General features: G+C 45.6%; 2 protein-coding genes across 3 annotated transcripts in view; both read left to right on the plus strand.

Annotated features, from left to right (window-relative positions):
- Positions 1–457: 457 nt before the first annotated feature.
- Positions 458–3,384, plus strand: LOC115570034 (claudin-1-like). The gene is made up of 6 exons (XM_030398264.1): positions 458–500; positions 1,977–2,316; positions 2,432–2,596; positions 2,672–2,753; positions 2,844–2,957; positions 3,043–3,384. The coding sequence occupies exons 2-6, from the start codon at positions 2,100–2,102 to the stop codon at positions 3,137–3,139; spliced, it is 675 nt and encodes a 224-aa protein (XP_030254124.1). The 5' UTR covers positions 458–500; positions 1,977–2,099; the 3' UTR covers positions 3,140–3,384.
- Positions 3,385–6,121: 2,737 nt separating this feature from the next.
- Positions 6,122–23,213, plus strand: part of exoc3l2b (exocyst complex component 3-like 2b) — a 38,697-nt gene continuing 21,605 nt past the window's right edge. Inside the window, exons 1-2 of one of the 2 annotated variants that reach the window (XM_030397975.1) lie at positions 6,122–6,255; positions 22,529–23,044. In XM_030397975.1, coding sequence (XP_030253835.1) covers positions 22,566–23,044 — 479 coding nt within the window. In that variant the 5' untranslated portion in view covers positions 6,122–6,255; positions 22,529–22,565. Of the gene's footprint in view, positions 6,256–11,421; positions 11,693–22,528; positions 23,045–23,213 lie in introns of those variants that run through there. The other variant, XM_030397983.1, reaches the window with a different exon arrangement.

A 23,213-nucleotide genomic window follows, 5' to 3' on the forward strand; every position in this document is an offset into this window, starting at 1 on the left:
TTATTAGTAACTTTATGATATATAACTTGTAATTATTATGAAACTTGATTTACACAATCACACCACAGTGAACTTTTTATTTATTCTATCTTCTCCCGTTATTGATCCGACGGCCCTCTGGAGGGGCCCGACCCGATGTTGGGAACCAGTGGACTGAACCAGCTCACTGTGGTTTTACTACTTTTACTGAAGTCTGAACATTTCTTCCTCCTCCGCCTCAAAGCTGAACCTGAAACATTTTCCTCCAGATTGACTCAGATGTTATAAACCAGTTGAACAGTTGCTCACAACAAACAGAGTCGAGGTGAAACTCTGTTTTCTGGTGTGTCAACAGTTCTGTGTGTTCAGAGGCGAGTTCATCGACCCTGAAGACCAGCAGAGCCCCGAGGATCAGATCAGGTCCACAGAGACTCCACATCACAAACCTGACAGCCAGCCGCAGACGAGCCGACAGCAGAGATTAAAACAAACTGCACTTCAGCCTCCAGATCAGCAGAAAGGTAAGAAGTGATTCATGTTCTCAGACTGTGTGGTCTCGTGTTAGAGGGTTCAGACCGATGTGGTCTCATGTCGGAGGGTTCAGACCGATGTGGTCTCATGTCGGAGGGTTCAGACTGATGTGGTCTCATGTCAGAGGGTTCAGACCGATGTGGTCTCATGTCGGAGGGTTCAGACTGATGTGGTCTCATGTCAGAGGGTTCAGACCGATGTGGTCTCATGTCGGAGGGTTCAGACTGATGTGGACTCATGTCGGAGGGTTCAGACCGATGTGGTCTCATGTCGGAGGGTTCAGACTGATGTGGTCTCATGTCGGAGGGTTCAGACCGATGTGGACTCATGTCGGAGGGTTCAGACTGATGTGGACTCATGTCGGAGGGTTCAGACTGATGTGGTCTCATGTCGGAGGGTTCAGACTGATGTGGTCTCATGTCAGAGGGTTCAGAGCGATGTGGTCTCACGTCGGAGGGTTCAGAGCGATGTGGTCTCACGTCGGAGGGTTCAGACCGATGTGGTCTCACGTCGGAGGGTTCAGACCGATGTGGTCTCACGTCGGAGGGTTCAGACCGATGTGGTCTCACGTCGGAGGGTTCAGACCGATGTGGTCTCACGTCGGAGGGTTCAGACCGATGTGGTCTCACGTTGGAGGGTTCAGACCGATGTGGTCTCACGTCGGAGGGTTCAGACCGATGTGGTCTCACGTTGGAGGGTTCAGACCGATGTGGTCTCGTGTCGGAGGGTTCAGACCGGATCGTCTGTTCAGTGACGACATGAATCAGTTCTCAGTCTCATGTTTCGTTTGTTTGTTCTTCATCTTCAGCAGACAAGTTTTCACTGAACATGTTTCAGGTTTCACATTTAAATCAGTTCTATTTGAGGATGAGCACATGTGACTGAAACAGGAAGTAGTTTTATGTTGAAAGGATCCTCAGGAGGTCCGTGACGGCTGATCCAACACTGAAAATAATCCTCCTGTGTGTGAACGATAAAGCTTCAGTCAGCAGCTGCTCAACAAAACCACTGAACTTTTTAAATATGAAACGATATGAAGGAAGGAGACGACCCGAACCGACCCGACCTGACCCGACTCGACCCGCCTCACATGGAGCCAGAAGTTCTGTGACAGGACAAAGTCTTCAGGAACAACCAAGAAACAGGAACACACCAATTGGACCGAGATTATTGAAAGTCTTCATCAGACTGTGGAGGTTCCTCAGGGTTCTGTTCTTGGTCTTCTTCCCATCTGGGGTTCTAAGACAGAGGACCAAGACCAGAACCCCGAGGAACCCCAACAGAACTAACTGACACCGTCGTCTGATTGATTATCTTCATCTGCAAACACACGGAACATGTGTGCTGGTCTTGTTGACATCCTGCTGTGTGTCCAGGTGTTTCAGGTGCTCCAGGTGTTCCAGGTGCTCCAGGTGTTCCAGGTGCTCCTGGTGTTCCAGGTGCTCCAGGTGTTCCAGGTGCTCCAGGTGTTCCAGGTGTTCCAGGTGTTCCAGGTGTTCCAGGTGTTCCAGGTGTTCCAGGTGCTCCAGGTGTTCCAGGTGTTCCAGGTGCTCCAGGTGTTCCAGGTGTGTGTGGGGACATTCAGCATCATGGCAGTGGCTCTGCAGGTTGTGGGTCTGGTTCTGGGCGTGGTGTCCTGGTGTCTGCAGTCCAGCTGTACCTCCTCTCAGGTGTGGAAGGTGAGGAGTCAGGTGGAGTCGATCTCCAGCAGTCAGTGGCAGTATGAAGGTCTGTGGATGAGCTGCGCTGCGACCTCGCTGGGATCCATTCAGTGCAGCAAGTTCAAGACGGTCCTGGGTCTGCCGGGTGAGGAACCACTGGGTCTGACTCAGTTATGTCTTGTACCTGTTGAGGTTCTGTAACCGGAGTCGTGTTCAGAACCACTGTGTTTACGTCCTGCTGCGTGTGTTGTGATGTTCAGTCCACCTGCAGGTCTGCAGGGCTCTGATGATCCTGTCCCTGCTGGTCGGTCTGGCCTCCATCATCGTCTCTATTCTGGGACTGAAGTGCACCAAGATCGGCAGAACCTCAGAATATGCCAAAGAGCAGATCGCCCTGGCCGGTGGGATCCAGTTCATCCTGTCCGGTACGAGCCGATCCGTCTGCAGCAGGTTTTGGATGAACGACAGTTTGTTGATCAGAAGTCTTGTTTCCTCTTCAGGCCTCTTCACGCTGATCGCCGTCTCCTGGTACGCCGGCCGGGTCATCCAGGACTTCTACGACCCGCTTAACGGACGAGTCAGGTCAGTCACACACTCCTCCACAGTGATGTGTGTGTGTGTGTGTGTGTGTGTGTGAGACTTCCTGCCCTAACAGTGTGTGTGTTGGTGCAGGTTCGAGCTGGGTACTGGTCTGTATCTGGGCTGGGCCTCCTCCTGTCTGGCGGTCCTGGGAGGGTCGATGCTGTGCTGCTCCTGCAGGAGGACTCCCCCCGCCCCCCCTGCAGGGTAAACCTCCACCTTCTCCTCTCTTGTGTCATGTGGATGAAGAGTTTCTGCTGATTATCATCACAAACTTTGTGTTTCTCTGCAGGCAGTTTTCATACAACTTCACCAAAACCAGTCGAGGTCCGCAGATCTACCGGGCCGCTCCGGCCTCCGACGGCAGCAGCTCCAAAGCTTACGTCTGATCACTTCCTGTCTGATGGAGGCGGTGGGCGGAGCCTGACGACATCATTCATTTACATCACGTTGGATTATAAGACTTTTATTTTCTGAATGTAAAATTTAATGTAGTTTTTTATCTGAAGGAGTTTTATTTTGAAGGGCCCTAAATCTTTTGTATTACTGATGTAAAAGTCTAACAGATACAACAATAAAAGCATTCTGAGGTCCATGTTGTTGACACATGTGAATAAATCACGACTGAATCTTTCATGTGTTTCCATCTCTGCTGCACAACAACAGGTCTGAGATCAGCTTCACTCAGAGCTGTTCTGTTGTCTCTGCTCCACCAAGATGTTCTGACGCCTTCAGTCTTTTATTTTAGGAAACAAAGAATTATTTCACACCCAGTTAAATAGCTTCATTATACATATATATATAATATATCTGTGGAGCTGCTGACTCGTCTCTTAACAGAACAGCGTGTTGATTATCACATGAATTAAATTAAATAATTAACGTACATTTATTGATCTTCTGGTTTCAGGAACAAGAAGCGAGCAGGAACTCGGTGAGAAAACATCTTTAATGACAGAAAAAATACAATTATGATGAAAATGGACGATGAAATAACTTCAAATAATCAGTTCAGTGTAATAATGAAGTTATTAATAATATTCATTAAGTATAATAATATTCATTGGATCATTTACATGCTGTCACAGTGTGTTGATGTGATGAAACTCTGCGGTTCAGCTTCGTGTCAGCAGAGGGCGACAGATCATCATCAGCACGGTGTGACGGACTGATCCCAGATCAGAGGAGCAGGACAGAAACCCTGAGAAGTCAACTACGACTCCCAGGGTGCATCTCACCAACGGTCCTCCAATCACAGAGCTTCAGGTTCTGTCACTGAGGCTGCAGACGAGCAGCCCCCACATGTACCGTAACTCAGTAACCATGGTGACAGGGAGGGCCTCTCAGTGTACGGAGGCTGCAGAGGGACAAAATCAGTGAACACAAAAGAAATTAACAAGACTGATGATAAAAAATAAATCAGCAACTTAAAGCAAGAAAATAATAATAATAATAATAATAATAATAATGACATCATTGGGGAATAAATAAATATGGATTGTAAGTAAAAGATATAAATATTTATAATAAACTATAATTATATATAAACACTGAAATCAATAAATGTTAAACTGCAAATAACTGTAAAATAAATAAATATAGGAAAGAATAAAATCATATGAATGCTTTAAATTACATTTTTTTGCCAAAATAATTCAAAGAAACAAATAAATAATATAAATTAATTGATATTTCAAAATGTAGAAAAATATAGAGATAGATACATGTTGCAATAAATAAATAAAGAGGCAAATAATTTCATATCTAAATGGAAACAAACTAATATTGTTTAATTTATTCTTTTATTTCTACATATAATCTTTATTGATCAGGTTGATTATGTTTTTATCTGACTTAAAATGTAACATGTGAAATACTTGTGATAAAAATACTTCAGTAAATATGAAATGATTGATTTATTTCCAGCTACGAGTGTAAATGAAGACGTGACTGCAGGACAGGAAGTGACTCTAACGACTGCACAGAGACTAAAACATCAGAGATATTAATGATTCATTTATCGTCTGAACGTTAACGTTTCACTCACAGTTCATGTTTCATGACAGGAAGCAGCTGCAGGATTCGTCCCGTCTGATCTGGAGTCAGTCTGCAGACCCTGAACATCCATCATCACCTTTAATGGAGGAAACTGAAGCAGGCGTCGTCCAGAGAGACGCGAGCGGCTTCGCAGCCAGCAGGGAAATATCAGAATAAAATAACACGTGAAAAATCTGTCGCTGGCTCAAGTTGAGCCGCAGAGAGGAACTAAAGCAAACTGAGTCTGTACGAGGTGAAGACACAGCCGGAGGTAAAGGCAACTACAGCTGTTAGTCATGGATTTATATACGGTTAAAGGAACAGTTCACCCAAACAGAACAATCCAGTCGTCATCTGTTCCTCCATCCTGCAGCGAACAACCACAAACAGATCAGATGAGTCAGTACAGCCGCATCATATCCTGAGACATGACAGCTGTTGTTCTGAGGGACTCACTGGTTCATCCGTGTTTGGGTTCTGGTTCTGGTCAGGGTTCTGGTTCTGGTTAGGTTGGAGGCAGGCTTGCAAAGTGAATTAGATCTGAGATGAACTTTGACAAAGTTTTGGTGCCTAGTTTAGGAGCATGTTTCAGGACATGTCGAGGTGATTGGGACATGTTTGTATTCGCACTTTTTCTAATCTTGGGGAAGGGTTAGGGTTCTGGTTCGGTTCAGGTAAGGGTTCTGATTCGGTTGGGGTAAGGGTTCTGGTTCGGTTGGGGTAAGGGTTCTGGTTCGGTTGGGGTAAGGGTTCTGGTTCGGGTTGGTCCGGAGCAGCAGGGGTGACTGAGCAAAGACAGCAAACCACTAAACTCCACCAGGGGGCGCTGCTGCAGCAGTGACAGCAAAGTGACCATTCATTAAGACCAGGGTGTGGTGTGTGTGTGTGTGTGTGTGTGTGTGTGTGTGTGTGTGTGAGTGTGTGAGTGTGTGTGTGTGTGAGTGTGTGTGTGTGTGTGAGTGTGTGTGTGTGTGTGTGTGTGTGTGTGTGTGTGTGTGTGTGTGCTGGGGGTCGGCAGCGGGGGGAGGAAGAGGAAAAGATGACCATTTCCTGCTGCAGCTAGAAAATAAAACAAACAGGAAACAAGGAGCAGAACTCCCAGAGCTCAACCAGGAGCCGGAGTGAGACAGAACCAGCAGCAGGAGAACCAGGAGAGGAGACGGAGGAACGGTAGAACCCCACAGAACCCAGGAGAACATCTGACAGAGCAGAGGAGGACAGAACCTGCAGCGGATCTTCACATCAGGACGGAGCAGGAGAACCGTCTGCAGGAACATCAGCGGCTTATTACTTTACAGACAAACAGTAGAACCAGAACCAGAACCGCAGCTCACTGTGGAGTACCATCAACCTGCAACACACACACACACACACACACACACACACACACACACACTGTGGCAGAGATGTCACAGTCCTGAGGAGACGGTGGATGATCACCTTCATTCTACACAAACAGAAGAAACAGGTAAGAGCTGCTTATTTAACCTGTGTGTGTGTGTGTGTGTGTGTGTGAGTGTGTGTGTGTGTGTGTGTGTGTGTGTGTGTGTGTGTGTGTGTGTGTGTGAGTTCAGGGAGCAGAACTCCTGCAGGTCCAACAGCTGATCGTGGCTCCAGGCTCAGTCTTCAGATGTGATCATGTACATATTTATTGTCACCAGGACGTGAGGTTCTGAGGTTCTCAGGTTCTGAGGTTCTGAGGTTCTCAGGTTCTCAGGTCCTCAGGTTCTGAGGTTCTGAGGTTCTCAGGTTCTCAGGTTCTGAGGTTCTGAGGTTCTGAGGTTCTCAGGTTCTGAGGTCCTCAGGTTCTGAGGTCCTCAGGTTCTGAGGTTCTGAGGTTCTGAGGTTCTGGACTTGACATTTGCTCGTTGATTCGTTCATCTTCTTCTTTAGTTTGTTTGGTTGTAAAACTTTTCTTCACAGCTTCATGTTGTTTTGTTTTGTTGAGCTGTGACATCATCACAGTGTCTCTGAGAGCGATGATGCGTCTGCAGAACAGGAAGTGATCTGTGATGGAGGGACACCGTGTTGATCTCTGTCCACATGTCTGTTGGATCAGACACAGCCGGTCCAGCGCCGAGGTTCTGTCCTCCACACTGGACCTCTGACAGTCCAGCAGAAGTCAGTGAACTCACAGAGGATGGTCCGTCATGAAAACATGAGAATCTGACGATCACAGGAAACATGAGGTCCATTTCCTTCAGACGTGATCTTAAACTCATGTTGGTGACAGAACTTCTACAGACTCCACCCGTCCGGCACCAGGCCCGTTAAAACGTCTCCAAGCTGCTCAAACATCACTGAGGGAGGAGGTGAAGGTGGATGTTGATGGAGCTAGGCTAACAGTTTCCCCCTGCCTCTAGTCTTTATGCTAAGCTAAGCTAAACAGGCTCTCTCTGTACTGAACAAGAAGTGTGTGTGTGTGTGTGTGTGTGTGTGTGTGTGTGTGTGTGTGTGTGTGTGCACGTGTGTGTGTGTGTGTGTGTGTGTTTCAGTCCGAACCTTCATTTTCTGTTGAGTTGCTGTGAGGTGAGGAGCCCCAGTGCATGCTGGGAGGAAGTCATTATGATGTAAGTCACAGAGCTCACTTCCTGTTCAGGACGACACCGTCCGGCATGTTTACTATATTTTACTTCCAGGAAGTGATGAGCTGTCTCACAGACTGCTGCTGTCTGTCTGACGCAGAGTCCAAACACTCACAGGTCCACATGCAGCCGGCGCCGCGCTGTCTGGACCGTACAACACGTGAGTCACACAGAAGTCTGACTGTAAAGTTCTCTGACAAGTTACTTTTTAATGGCAGTAATCTCGTAACGTAATAAGTTACTTTTTAAAGTAATCTCGTAACGTAATAAGTTACTTTTTAAAAGCTCCGTTTCCAACGCTGGCTACGACAGGCGACCGGACGCCACCGACAAAAACATGTCAGTGATTATTTATTGAACTTATTGATCGACCTTTGAGTTGTGTTTTTTATTTATTTATTTATGTTGTTTGTTTCGGATATGTCAATTCATAAACATCACATTTCATCATTGTTCAAATAATACAACACACATGGCCGAAAGGGAAAAGCGGGAGAAGCCAAAGCTTATCAAGTCCCGCCCCCATGTTCACATTTAAATCAAATTATCAGACTGAAGAGCATCATTTTACATAAAACAAACACAAACAAACAAATAAACAAACAAACACAAACAAACAAACATAAACAAATAAACAAACAAACACAAACAAACAAATAAACAAACAAAAATACCTTTTAATCTCCATCCTAAATCTTTATTGTCGTCTTATTAAATCAGTGATGATCGTCAGCAGGTCCGCGTGAGGTTTGTCCACATGGAGTTGCCGTACCTGGCTGTCCAAGATGGTGGACGTAGTCGTGCAGGTGATTCTGACATCAGGTAGTGACCACGGGGCCGAACGCCACCTGATGAACCTGCAGACACGACTGAGGGCGCAAAAACACCACAACAGTGATTTTATTGTATTTTTTATGTAACATTTGTTAGAATCAGTAAAAACTGAGACAGTGAAGCTGTTTTACATCAGAAAGAATCAAAGAAGGAAACTGAAAGTGACTTAATCAGATTTTCTTTTCATTTATCAAGAAACATAAAGAAAAGAAATCAACACAAACTGGACCCGTGAGCGGCGCCGACAGACTGTAAAGACCTGAGTAATCAGAGTAAATGTGTCCCGTCAGCAGAGTTTAAAATGAGAGTTATGATCTTTGTTTCGTTTCTGATCTGGGAACAGCTGAACATGAAACCAGCGACGCAGCAGAATAAATCCAACACTTCTCGTTTTGTGACCCGCTGACCCGATGAGTCAGAACCACTTTCTCTGAACACGACTGGAAGTCAACGACCGAGAGTGAAATCTGAAAATGTTACGTTCATGTTGTGAATCAGTTCTCTGAGAGATCTTAAAGCTTCATTAAAAGTTTTTATGAAGTTATTATTTTGTCTTTGGTACAAAAACCTTCAGGACAGAAGAAGTTAAAACATCAAAGACATCAAAGATCTGAAGAGAAGGAACGTTCCGTGTGTTCTGTCTGATGTTCACGTCGCTTCAGTTCATCACATTCTAATATGAAACAAAGTGAGAAACCAGGAGGTGACGAGAGAGTCAGAAACACAGACTCAGCTCGTTCTCACATCAGTCACATCAGTCCACCTGGTCTCTGGTCTCCAGTGTCGGGCACGTTACTCTTAAAAAGTAATTAGTTATAGTTACTAGTTACTTCTCCCAAAAAGTAACTGAGTTAGTAACGGAATTACTCCACTATAAAAGTAATTAGTTACCAGGAAAAGTAACTATTGTCTCTCTGCATGGAGGACCGGCTCCTGCTCTGCCTGATATTTTACCAGTGAGGCTCTGAAGGAGTCTGAGTCAGCTGATGATAACAGGAGCAAGTTCTCAACAACATACCTGTCTATCATTGCATTCAGTTCAGTCTGTGTCACAAGCTTTAGTGAAGCTGTTAGCGGAGCTCACGTTAGCCACACCTAGCCTGCTATCATCATCAGCAGCGGACAACAGAGTTTTTGGCCACTAGCATTGTAGAAGCGTGTGCCGCTGAGAGATGATTCATTAGATCAGAGTTACTTAAGACAGACGTGGACAAAGGAGATTAAAGTCGTGTCTGTACTTCCACTGTGAAAACTTTCCCTCCGGACTCGCCATTGCTGCAGCTCACCTCTGCTATATAGTGTGTGTGTTAGGCTGCTGTGTGCGTGTGTGGTTTGTGTGTAAACTGAACATCGCCTCTGATTGGCTTACAAACTCTCACTCTACCTTAGAGAGCCAATCATCATCACTTATGCGGTTGTCCCGCCCCTCCCTCCTCCCTCCTCCCTCGCCAAGCTAAAAAAAATAATTAAATAAAACAGCTCTGCAGCTCCGGTGGCTGAGAGCCGAGTTGGATGACAACAGCTTCAATGAGCAGCTTCAGTTTGTAACGCGCCACATTTAATAGTCGGTAACAGTAACGGTGTTGTAATGATGGAAATAGTAATTAGTTAGATTACCTGTTAGTAACGCCGTTATACTCAACACTGCTGGTCTCTGTACGAGCTCTTCACCTCACGTCCTTCTTTGCTGCTGTGATTTCTCCCACAGCCACTAGAGGTCGCTGCCAGACAGGAAGTGTAACTTTAAATCACATTAAGCTGCTTTTAATCAATATTTTTTAATTTCTTCACCTTCATCAGGCTGAAGATCAACAACATGTTTCATAACTTCTGTTTGTCCATCAGCACAGAGGAGGCAGAGTCTGTGTGTGTGTGTGTGTGTGTGTGCGCGTGTGTCTGTGTGTGTGTGTGTCTGTCTGTGTGTGTGTATGTGTGACCTGTGTTGAAAGCAGTCAAAATAGTTAATGAGTGTTGTGTCAGCTCTTTTGTGAGGTGTGTGTTTACTAGATGACTGACCGATGACTCCCAGCCACAGGAATGTAGACACACACACACACACACACACACACACACATTGTAATAACGTCCTTGTTAAGTGAAATCTGAGACAGATTTTTTTAAAAAAGAAAATAAACAGGAAGTAGTTTAATATATTGAAAAACAGAGTGAGGCTGAGACTCAGACCAGGACCAGGAGGGACCAGGAGGGACCAGGGGAGACCAGGAGGGACCAGAACAGAACCTCTTTGTTCTGTTGTAATAGAATGAGGAGGAGAACTGGAACGTTCTCATGTGACAGTCGGCTGTTTGAGATGCTGCTGAAACAACACAGATGTTGTTGAATTGATCCCAGAATGGATCTAACGTTGTTCCATCGATACATTTGTTCTGATCCGACAAGTTATTCACACTATTTTTAAATCCTCACTGTAGCCGCTAAGCTAAAAGCGTTAGCGACCACACGTTGAGGGTTGAATGACGTGTCCTCACATCAGCTGGTGATCCCGGGCCTCTGCAGACCTGAAGCTCCTCACATGTTCAGAACCTGCCTGAGAAACATCATGTTTTAACTTCTCTTCAGTACCACAGTGACCCAGTGACGGCTGTCTGTACGTCCACAGGTTCACTGCTAACAGGAAGTGCTAACAGCTGATTCTGCTAAGATTTAATGACGTTTTGGAGGGTTTTTTTTTTTTTGCTGTGAGGCTCCAGAAATGTTCTGTGGAGTTTGAAACTGAATTTTTTATTTTTATTTTTATTTTTATTTTTATTATTATTATTATCATTATTTTATTATTTTGATGAACTGTTCCTTTAAGTTCTGGAGCAGCTGAAACACCTGAAGACGTTTCAACACACCTGGTTGTAAATGTAGCACACTGAAGTTGTTATTTCATATTAACAGTGTGTTTGGTTAAAATCGTTGTGCTCTCCCTTTAAGAGTGAACAGCAGACTGAGTGAAGGCTGATGACAGCAGAGAGAAGCTCGTGTCTAACAAAGATATTTTAAATAGGAAGGAGGGAAGATGGATGTGTTTTGGTTCCTTTTATCAATAAAGTTTCATTTTCAACAACTTGTGAAAATACAAAACAAGGACACACTTGCAGCTGAGCTCACGCTTAGAAAAAAAAAACACTTGTTGCGACACTCCTGATTGCGACATTTCCGACCGCACTTGAACGCATCACAAAGTGGTTTTATTCCTCCACTGCGGTTTGCCCGAAGGCTGACAGTCAGAACCAGAGAGGCTGACGGTCAGAACCCTGCAGACGGACTCTACAGTTGGACTCTACAGTTGGACTCTACAGTTGGACTCTACAGTTGGACCCTGCAGACGGAGTCTCAGGTCTCCGCTGGTCAGTGAAGCAGCCGCTCGGAGCTCCGCGTCTCTCCGTGAACATCTCTCCGTGTGTCCGCCGCTTGTGACTCCTCAGTCGGCTTCTGGTGACAGTTTGATCCGCTGACCCGCAACCATGAGTCCCAGCTGTGAGTACTGATGATGATGATGATGATGATGAAGGAGACTGCTGAGTGAGACTTGTGATTATTGGTGATTATTGGTGATTATTGCGTAGATTGATCAGTAGGTTGAAGAGTTAGAGACTGGACTCTGCAGGATGTGTTCTGTGTTCTGGTCGGAGTCACACATGAGGTGTGAACAGTTCATCTGGATTATTCTCATTTCACTGTTTATTAACCGAAGCTGAAGCTCAAAGAGAGAAAATGTCTGAAGCCTCTCAGAAACTCAGCAGAGCTGAAACTCTGAGACAGTTTCTGCATGAAAACTTCATCAAATCAAAGTGGTTTTATATTTTCCTGCTCACTGATCCAGTTTCTGGGTTCTGGTCGGGCAGAGGATTAGTTCTGTGGAGTGTGAGACAGTTTGACCTGCAGGTCTGAAGGTCAGAGGTGGACTGTGGTTCTGAGTGTCTGGGTGGATCCCAGCAGCTCGGCTCACTCTGAAGCTGGTTTAAAGGTTTCATGACTCTGCAGTTTGTCTCTGTGACTCTGTGCTGTGGACGACACGGTGCGTTTGAGGCAGCAGGAAATGTCACCGATTAACTGAGTGTGTTGTCTCAGAAAGAGCAGGAAGAGTTCGTCAGACTCAGAACCAACAGACCCAGACTGAAGAGTCAGAACACAGCAGAGTGACGGGCCTGACGTCTGTGTTTCCTCTGACGCTTGAATATATCATCACTGAGTGTGTGTGTGTGTGTGAGAGTGTGTGTGTGTGTGTGTGTGTGTGAGAGTGTGCGTGTGTGTGTGTGTGTGTGTGTGTGAGAGTGTGTGTGTGTGTGTGTGTGTGTGTGTGTGTGAGAGTGTGTGTGTGTGTGTGTGAGAGTGTGTGTGTGTGTGTGTGTGTGTGTGTGTGTGTGTGTGTGACTGTCTGCAGAGACCTTTAGCCTCTTTCAGCTGCTGGTTTTGGTTCAGTCTCTGAGTCAGTTTATATATTCGGACCCGCTCCGGTCCTCTGTGTTCTGGTTCTGCTACATCATCACAGTCACACAGTCTGTTGTCCTGCGCTGCGTTCACTGACACACTCTCCACATCGTTGATAAATGAGCTGAGTCAGCGAGTCCAGAGTCTCTTCATCTGTCCGTCATTCCTCTTCTTCTTCTTCTTCTTCTTCTTCTTCTTCCCTCCTCTCAGTTTCTCGTCTTTGACCTCTTTACTGACTGACACACACACACACACACACACACACACACACGTTGGTCAGTTAGTGTTCCGGATCATCACAGGTAATAAAGTGATGTAAATAACACACCCTGATCTCCTTTACGACCTCGGCAGCCTTCAGACACATCCGGACCTGCGCTGCAGTAAAAGTACTCACACACACTCTGCAGTACTTAAAGTTCTGACCTGAAACGTCACCAAAGTAAAAGTATGTGAGCTGTTAAACAGGAAGTAGTTTTACATGTTCCTGTTGAATCGTGCAGATGTTTGAACATTTGATCCGTCTGAAACAGAAAACTGGTCCAGTGACTCTGAGAGGAGCTGCTGATGCTGCAGCTTCACCTGCACACACACACACACACACACACACACACACGCACACCCACACACACACACACACACACACACACACACACACACACACCCCCACACAGTGTCCTGCAGCACTGAACACCTGCTGACAGTTATTCCACTGGCTAATCAGAAATGTGCAGAGGTGGAGCTGAAGCTAAAGCTAACAAGCTATCAGTGTTCACACACAAAGGAAGTGGAGAGCTGAACACTTTACTGACAGCGAGCAACAACCAGCTGCTCTCTGGGCTTGACTCCATTCTCAGGTGTTATTAGACGTGTCACATTCAAAATGTCAGAAAATAAGCTAAACTGGGCGGAGCTTGTGGCGGACCACGCCTCCCTGTGGCTGACTCAGCACTCAGCAGACGTTTCTGTCTCTCCTGCAGTCGTCTTGCTCGTCTCTGAACGTTGATGAAGTGAAGCAGAGTTACGTTCTAACATCAGAACTCAGCTCCTCCGCGGCTCGTTCATCCGGACCGGTCGGGAAGTGAGAGTGAAGAAACGGACTCTGTTATGTTCTGATGAATTCTGGGCTCTTATGGGATCGACTCACTGTTGGAGCCTCTGGTGGCCGTTAGAAGAACTGCAGGTTCTGATTCTCACAGCGGGTCAAGAAGCCCGGGTTCAGTTTGAATATGAGACACAGAGGACAGGACGTCTGCAGCTCCCTCTGTCAGAGGTTATTGATTATCAGCTTCGGCTGTTATGTTGGATTATCGTTAAACAGACGACAGTATTGATTCATCTGCCGGTTCCAACAGTCGATCACATTAAAATAAACTGAAACAACTTCAGACTGTTTGTTGACGTCTAACAGAGATGTTTCGTCATTTTGTGACAAAACTTTAATAAATTGAAACTGAATGTTTCCAACATGTTCCCAGAACACAACAGAACAGAACAGTGAGCGTCATTAATCAGCTCTGAGTGCGTCCACATGTTGACCTTCTTCTTCTTCTCTGGTGAACTGGCTGGTTCTGCAGAACTTCTCCTCTGTGACTGGATTCCTGCTCGTTGTGTGTCGGGCTCGTGACCTCTCTGCTGTCGCAGCTGCACCGGAGCGTCCACTCCACATTCCTCTGAGCGGGGAAAAGATAATATTACATTTTTCTCTAACAGCTGTTTTCTCTCACCAGGATGCTGAGTCGACAGTTTTTGCTTAATGAAAGACAGATGCATCGTGGGTAACTGTGACCTCACTCTCTGTTATCTGATAGTTTGATTAGTTTGTGTGGTTCTGCCTCGTCGCTGCCCTCTCTCCATCTGTGTCGGCCTGCAGCCACACTTATTATCTTCACCATCATCGTTGTCATCTTCATCATCGTCATCTTCATCATCATCGTCGTCATCTTCATCATCGTCGTTATCATCGTTTTCATTATTATAAGTTTGTGCGTGACTCTGTCGCGGCTGGAAAGACGAAGCTAACGTAACTTTATCCTAATTAGTTTTGAAGATCTTTGATATCGTTTACAGATTTTAGTTTTCTGTTTCTGATCATCTGATAATCACATCAGTGTTTTAGAAAGCTGTTAGCGACATTAGCTCATCAGTCAGCTAACTCGTCTTAGCGACCTCATCGATCATCAACGTGACGCCACTTTCTTCTTCTCTTCATATTCTGTTTGTTACATTAAAGTTGCAGTTTATTGACAGTATTTAATTATATTTATTGAGTTTGTCGAGGAGGATGAGAAGTTGTTCCCTCAGACTCACATTCGTTAGTGTGTCTGAGGATCAAATAACACATAAATATACATATATATGTGTGTATATATACGTAGTGATGTCACATGTGGTGCGCTCACAGTGGGATGGAGACAGATGTTGTTGATCAGCAGCTGCTTGGTGCTCCGTCGTTCGTCCTGATCGTGGTGACGATGTAAAACTAATAATCAATAATCAGTGATCGGCTCCACTGAGTGATGACATCACAGAGAGGTGGCTGATGGGACTTTGGAGCCACTAAAGTTCTTTTTATCAGAGCGGCTCGACTCTCATCAATCATCTACTGAAGGTGTTCAGAGGAAACACTCGTCTTGTTTTAGAAATGTTGATACGACTGCTGCAGAAACACAAACGCTTCATCAAACCAAACATAAACAGATTACACTTCATTTAAAGTGTGTATGTAGGTGGCGGACCCTGCCACCTTTCAGCTTCAGACAGTGTTCTGGGACCTTCTCGTCCTCTGAGAACAGCTGGTTTACTCACTGATGAACACAGTTTGTATTGTTACCTCATTAATATTGTAAATATTAAAATTCTCAGATTGACTTTCTTCTATAAAACTACAGAATGCTCCTTTAAAGTTACAACAAGAAGAATATATAAAAAATATTAACAGAAGCTGGTCCGCTCTTATTTTGAAATGTGTGGAAGGATCCAGCAGAGGTCCAGTGTGACGAGGTCGTCCGGTTCTGTTCTGATCCGGTTGATGTAGCAGCAGAGTTCGGCCTCCAGGCTTTAATCTTCCACATCTGCTTTTATTTTGATAAGCTGAAGGATCTCCCTGCTTCCTGCTTCTTGCCTCACCAGATTAAGATCCAGTTGAACATTTGGTTCAGGACGCTGCCTCCGAGGATTGTGGGTCTGAATCTACAGGCCAACACGCTGGGCGGATTGATACGCTGCCATTGGTGGAGAAGTAGTTCCAGCTGTGGCAGGACGGCTCTGATGAAGGATACAGATGCATTATGGGAAATCTGTTGTAGATTCAAACTGACCTGCAGCAGTGAGCTCGTGATGTCACCTGGTTGTTTCTCAGGGATAATCAATAATTCATCATCGTCTCTTTAAAAAGGCATTTTTAAGTGTCTGGAATTAACGAGTGAGAACAATCTGATGCAGATCCAAAGAAGAATCTGGATCTACAGTAGATTTAATGTGTCTGATACCGGATCGGTCCTGCCGGGTCCGACAGTGACGTCCTGTGATCATGTGAGTCAGCTGATCAGGGAGCAGCCACACAGACGACCTCTGTTCGCCTGAACACAGCAGACGTGTTTCTACATCAAACTGACACTTATCATTCCAACCATTCACCAGCACACTGTGTACACACAACACTGTGTGTGTGTGTCTGTGTGTGTGTGTGTGTGTGTGTGTGTGAGCATCAGTCGGCAGCTACTGCTAACATGCTAACACCAGATCACTACAGATAGCAGTTGTTGTTGTACGTGAGTATCTAAAGAAATGATGGAATGTAATTGATTACATTTACTCAAGTACTTTGATTAATTACAGTTTTTGAGGCAAATATTGAACTTTACTACATTCATCTGATTTTAGAGGGCTCGAGGTTTAAAGAGGTTCCCAAATAAACAAAGTTCCCTCAGAAAGCTGTGAAAAAACCAAACAGGCCCAAACAGAACAGAGATCCTGTCTGCTGATCTGAGAAGGAGTGAGGTTCTGAATGAGGTTCTGAGTGAGGTTCTGAATGAGGTTCTGAGTGAGGTTCTGAGTGAGGTTCTGAGTGAGGTTCTGAGTGAGGTTCTGAGTGAGGTTCTGAATGAGGTCTGATGAGGTTCTGAGTGGGGTTCTGGAGTGAGGTTCTGAATGAGGTTCTGAGTGAGGTTCTGAATGAGGTTCTGAGTGAGGTTCTGAGTGAGGTTCTGAGTGAGGTTCTGAGTGAGGTTCTGAATGAGGTTCTGAGTGGGGTTCTGAGTGAGGTTCTGAATGAGGTTCTGAGTGAGGTTCTGAGTGAGGTTCTGAGTGAGGTTCTGAATGAGGTTCTGAGTGAGGTTCTGAGTGGGGTTCTGAATGAGGTTCTGAGTGAGGTTCTGAGTGGGGTTCTGAGTGAGGTTCTGAGTGAGGTTCTGAGTGGGTCAGGGGCAGATTCAGTGTGAGGGTGAGAGCCGCCGTGTGTCACGTCTCTTCAGCCTTTCAGACGGCCGTCGTCACGCTCTGATTGGCTGTGAGGGAAACACCCCAGCTGCTTCCACTCCTCCATCAGGAGTCAGCGTCAGTCTCACCTGTGCAGGTGATCTGACCCCTGCAGTCAGTCAGGAGAGAGATCAGCCCAACTAACAGAGTCAAACAGTTAGACTGCTACAACTTCAGTAACTAGTTACTTTACAGATTACACGCATCAGAGCCGTTTGACACACATGCAGATACAGAATTAACTTTAGTTGTACATTTAAATCCAGAAAATCTGTTGTGATCAAACATCACTCGAGTCAGAGAAGATGTGACGTTAAAATATGACTTTGGTATGATAGAAACTCACACATATGAATAGTACTCGAGTAAAAGTATTAAAGTATCTGATATTAAGTTTTAACATCTGATTGATGACAAAATAAATACATTTTAAACTGTTCAGCTTCGGCTGAGATGCAGCATGTAATCTGTAAAGTAACTAGTTACTTAAGTAATCAGATGAGTAAATGTACTGAGATGCATTAAAGGCGTCCTGAGTGAACTCTTCAGTTGTGTAACGTATAGAAACGTGTCGGTCGTCACAGCTGCAGGAAACACAGACGAGGTGGAGCAGGAAGTCATTTTATTAAAAATGATTCCTGTTTTTATTTTGAGCCGACTGCAGATAATCAGCTGATGGATGAGCTGAAGGAAACAGAGAGAACAGTCATCAGTCACGAAGCGCTCCTCGATGAGGTCGAGGCCGAGCCAGCTGATTGGATATCAGCCTCCCTTCCTGGCGTCCTGTTTGTGTCTTGTGACGTTCAGACGTCGCGACATTTTCACCTTCATGACGGATAAATGTCATGTTGAACATGTCCACATGAGACCACACACACACACACACACACACACACACACACACACACACACACCAGAGTGTGTGTGTGTGTGTGTGTGTGTGTGTGTGTGTGTGTGTGTGTGTGTGTGTGGTGAGTGTGTGCAGGGAGGTGCTGATCTGTGTTTTTAAAGGAGCATTTACAGTTTTTGCTGTGTGAATGTTTTGTGGACACCTCAGCCGACTCGACTGAATCACGTCTTTTCAGCTGGAACAGAAAGCAGCTCACATTTTCTCTCTTGTCTTATTTGAATTGAACTTCTAAACATGAATAATTAAAAAGACAAAGCAGAGAGTTTTATCTCCTCCGTCTGTCTCTCTGTCAGTCAGTCTTTGTTCACTTGTTACAGACGACAAACAGGAAAATTCACAGCTCTGAATGAATTATACACCAGCTGCTAAAACGTTAGCTGACATTTTGAGTTATGTCAAGAAATACTGAAGAATGAGAAATATTCATATCAATGAATTTAGTTCTCATGATGCTTTTTTGGATGTAAACAGGAAGAATAATGTTGCAGCAGATTGAGTTAGTCTGTTTTCATAGTATCAGAGTATATTTGACCTTGTTAGCAGCTCCTGTCTGTAGTGAACTCATGGACGCACAGACAACTGGATCTCTTTTTACTGAAGAAGTCTTAAAAACATGAAGATTCTAAGGGGAGTTCTGAATGGTCTCTGGTCTCTTGATGTGTTGGAATCTATTTGCAGGGATCATGAAGTTCTCGGGGAGTTAAGTCAGCATGAATCTATAAATATGATGTTTAGACTGAGTTTGACTTCAAGACGAATTCAGAATTTTTACGCAAATGTGAGAATCAGGTGCTGAAAGTTTCCGTGATGTTGAGCCGTGAGTGAGTCACAGTCTGACTGCCTCTGGTTCAGACTTTGTAGGTTTCAGCTGGTTTGTAGCTTCTGGTGTTGTGATGTTCTGGTGTGGTGGTTCTGGTGTTGTGATGTTTCTGGTGTTGTGATGTTCTGATGTGGTGGTTCTGGTGTTGTGATGTTCTGGTGTTGTGATGTTCTGAATGTGGTGTTTCTGGTGTTGTGATGTTCTGGTGTTGTGATGTTCTGATGTGGTGGTTCTGGTGTTGTTGATGTTCTGGGGTTGTGATGTTCTGATGTGGTGGTTCTGGTGTTGTGATGTTCTGGGTGTTGTGATGTTCTGATGTGGTGGTTCTGGTGTTGTGATGTTCTCTGATGTGGTGGTTCTGGTGTTGTGAGTTCTGGTTGTGGTGGTTCTGGTGTTGTGATTTCTGGTGTTGTGATGTTTCTGATTTGTTGGTTTCTGGTGTTGTGATGTTCTGGTGTTGTGATGTTTCTGATGTGGTGGTTCTGGTGTTGTGATGTTCTGGTGTTGTGATGTTCTGTATGTGGTGGTTCTTGGTGTTGTGATGTTCTGGTGTTGTGATGTTCTGATGTGGTGGTTCTGGTGTTGTGATGTTCTGGTGTTGTGATGTTCTGATGTGGTGGTTCTGGTGTTGTGATGTTCTGGTGTGGTGGTTCTGGTGTTGTGATGTTCTGGTGTTGTGATGTTCTGGTGTGGTGGTTCTGGTGTTTGTGATGTTCTGGTGTGGTGTTCTGGTTGTTGTGATGTTCTGATGTGGTGGTTCTGGTGTTGTGATGTTCTGATGTGGTGGTTCTGGTGTTGTGATGTTCTGATGTGGTGGTTCTGGTGTTGTGATGTTCTGGTGTGGTGGTTCTGGTGTTGTGATGTTCTGATGTGCTGGTTGTGAGGCGGACCACACCCGGCCCTGACCAGCAGGGACCCAGGAGTCCCGTCCTCCGTCCGTCACATATCGCTGTCCTTTCCGCTCCCATTGTTTGTTCCAGCAGCTTCCGCGATGCCCTGCGACCCTCTTGAAGAAAACAGGTTGTGTGTGAGCGCCGCCGGGGCTGCTGGGTATTTCTGGAAGCAACACCGCTGAATCACTTCCCACTGCCACGCCACGCTGTGCCCCAGTGTGTGTGTGTGTGGCTTCCTCAGTGGTCCTGTGTGTGTGTGTGTGTGTGTGTGTGTGTGTGTGTGTGTGTGTGTGTGTGTGTGTGTCTATTTCTGGCAGCAGTGTGTCCTGAGATGGTGAGACTGCAAAACCATGAACAACATCCGCTCACACACACACACACACACACACACGGTCACAGACTGGATTCTGTCACTGGGGGGCAGCACTTTGTGACACTCGCTGTGGAAAAGTTCGATGGAAACATTTAGATTTCGTAGCGTCAAACAGAACTTCCTCACATTAACACTGTACAACACTCTGACATCCTGAGATTCAGCAATGTCAAGAAATATTGATAACGCAGAATGAGAAATATTCATATTAGTGGATTTAGCTCCCATGATGCTTTGGGGGATGTAAACAGTGTGAAAAGTAAAATGTTGCCGTGGACACAGTTTGTTAGCTGAAAGGCTACAGACTTCCTGTCCACGTACACTTGAAGAGGCTAGCTGCTAGCAGGCTGGAAATGTCAGCAAATAATCAGCATTAAAATTGTGCTGAATTAGCTGTTAGCAGCTCATGTTAGCAGTGACCTCATAGATGTACTGATAACTATCACTGGTTTACGTTGATATTGTAGAAAATGTAAAACCATGAAGATTCTAAGGGGAGTTCTGAATGGTCTTTTGTCTCAGATTTCTGATAGCGTTTAGCTGGTGCAGCTGTTCTTATTGTCTGGGTGTGTGAAGCCTGAGTGTGGCGTCCTCTGTGGATCTGCTGGTTCTGACTGAACAATGCTGAGTTCTGTTCACTTGTAAATCTCAGTTTTAATAATCAGTGTTGCAGACACGTCTCCGCCTCCTCTGGAGCTTCATATAAATCGTCCCCGGAGACGTTTTGGCTCTGAATCCGTCAGTTGATGACGAGTCGTTGGAGCATTAAAGCGTCGTCAGTGTTTGCTCAGTGAAACCGTCCTGATAACGTTCATGTGAAGCAGCGAGTTGATTTCACATCTGAGTTCTCCATGAATGATTACAGAGACTCACAGAGCGGCCGTCTGTTAATGTTTCATCACTTTATGTCTTAATGGCTCATCTCCATGGCAACATGTGACATCAGCTGCTTTATGACTGGGCGGAGCTTCTTGTTGCCCTGAGCAGCAGCTCTGACCTCAGTAACAGAACACCTGAAGCTAAATCACCAGGTAACGAGTGGAGAAGTACTTCAAAACTTTCCAGGGGCAGATACAATGATCCTGGCTGTGTTGATGAGCTTTCAAGGGTCCTTGAAGAAGTCCTTGAAGATGTCCTTGAGTGAGCTAACTGTGGAAGCATCAGTGTACTGTGGAGGTGACACATGAGACCGGCAGCCAATCAGAAATGAGTCTGTTTGGTTGCCATGGCGTTAAGTGAGGTGTGTGTTCCCTCGTTAAACTTTACCTTCTGGATCTGTTGGGCGTGTGTGTGTGTGTGTGTGTGTGTGTGTGTGTGTGTGTGTGTGTGCGTGCGTGCGTGTGTGTGTGTGTGTGTGTGCTTCATGATTGGTGATCTTTGATCAACAGATCTTTGTGCAGCTTTAATGAACGGATGGTTGCAGGTGTGTTCTTCAGGTGTGTAATAAACTTAAGTGTTGCTTTATTAACAACGTGTTCAGATCAGATATGAGACTGTGAGGAAGACGTGACAGAAGCATGAAGGAGCTGCCAACTTTCATATTCATTAATGTAATCAATAATGTACTGAATTATTAACTGAGTTCATTTAACCAACAAAAAGACAGGAACCAGTGGGAGGAACCGGTCCGAGGTCATCGGCCCGTCCAGCTCGTGGTTCTGCTCTGGTTTCCTCGTCAGATGTGTCACCGAGTTAACTGAACATGTTAATGATTCTGAGTCAACATTATTTAGCTTTAAATAACAGAGTGTTCTCACTCAGAGACGCTGGTTCAGACATTCACAGTTCCAGTTTCAGAGTGAGGACGGTTCCTTCAGAACACACCATGGTTCTGGTTAAAACACCTGGTTCTGTCTCCACAAACACGCCGTTAATAAACGTGCAGTGGATTCACATTTACAGATGAAGCAGAAACTAGATGATTGTTACCTTTGGTTCATTTTCGTGCAGCTTGTGGTTCTGTTCTTGCGGTTCTGTTCCTGCGGTTCTGCTCCCGTGGTTCTGTTCCTGCGGTTCTGTTCCTGCGGTTCTGTTTCTGCGGTTCTGCTCCCGTGGTTCTGTTCCTGCGGTTCTGTTTGTTATATCTTATTTACGGGATGTTGAATGAGTTTTGAATGTAATATAAAAACACACCAGTGTCTTTGTTTTCTTAGGAACTCATTTATGTTTATGGATCCTCGATGGTTCTGTTGCATCAAATCTTTATTGATTTATTGTTTTATTTTTTTAGTGTTTTATTGATTCAACTTTTCCATCGTTGTTTGGTTTAGAACATATTCTGTCTGTCATCAAAGTGTCCAGTTACGTTACTGAAACAAGCAGGTTGCTGCTCTGTATATTTATGATTGATGGGTTCATTGATTGATTGACTGATTGATTGATTGATCTCTCTCCCTTCCCTCCCCAGGTTCTTCCCTTCCCGTCCCCCCTCCCCCAGCTTCATCATGCCCATCTTCAAAAACCTCCCGGTGCGTCTGAAAGGCGGCGGTCCGACTCTCGACAACGCTTTGATCCTGCGCAGGATGAGCCTCAACATCACCCCTCACCATCACAACCCCTTCGACAACGACGACGACGACGGCATCCACGGTAACGGCGGCCATGGCAACCACTGGTCGCCCGGCAGCTCGCTGCTGGACGGGGACGGCCCGAGGGACCGCAACCCGTTCGAGGACGAGGAGGACGAGAACGAGGCCAACGAGGGGAAGAAGGGGAACGGAGGTGGAGGAGGAGGTTCAGGGAAGGGATCGCTGAAGTTCACGTCCCCACTGAAGACGCTCGGGAAGCTGGGGAAGACTCTGAGGATGTCGGGGAGGAGCAAAGGAAGCGCCACGCCCTCCCCACAGGGGTCGCTGCAGGGGACGCCTTCACCGTCAACGAAGAAGAAGAGAGGGAGGAGGAGCTCTGAGGGGAGTCTGCTCAGGTAAGGACGGGTTAACGATGGCCAGTTCAGCTGGAAGAAGAGGAATCAGAGGACTGTGTTGTTGAGGTAGAGAGATCAGGGAACGTTTGTAAGGTAACAAGGGATTCTGGGAGTTTGTTGAGGTGAACAGGAAGGAATGGTTGGAGGGAGGTTTGGTGGGATGAATAGA

The sequence above is a fragment of the Sparus aurata genome, chromosome 2 (assembly GCF_900880675.1).
Source record: "Sparus aurata chromosome 2, fSpaAur1.1, whole genome shotgun sequence".
Classification (NCBI taxonomy): Eukaryota; Metazoa; Chordata; class Actinopteri; order Spariformes; family Sparidae; genus Sparus; species Sparus aurata.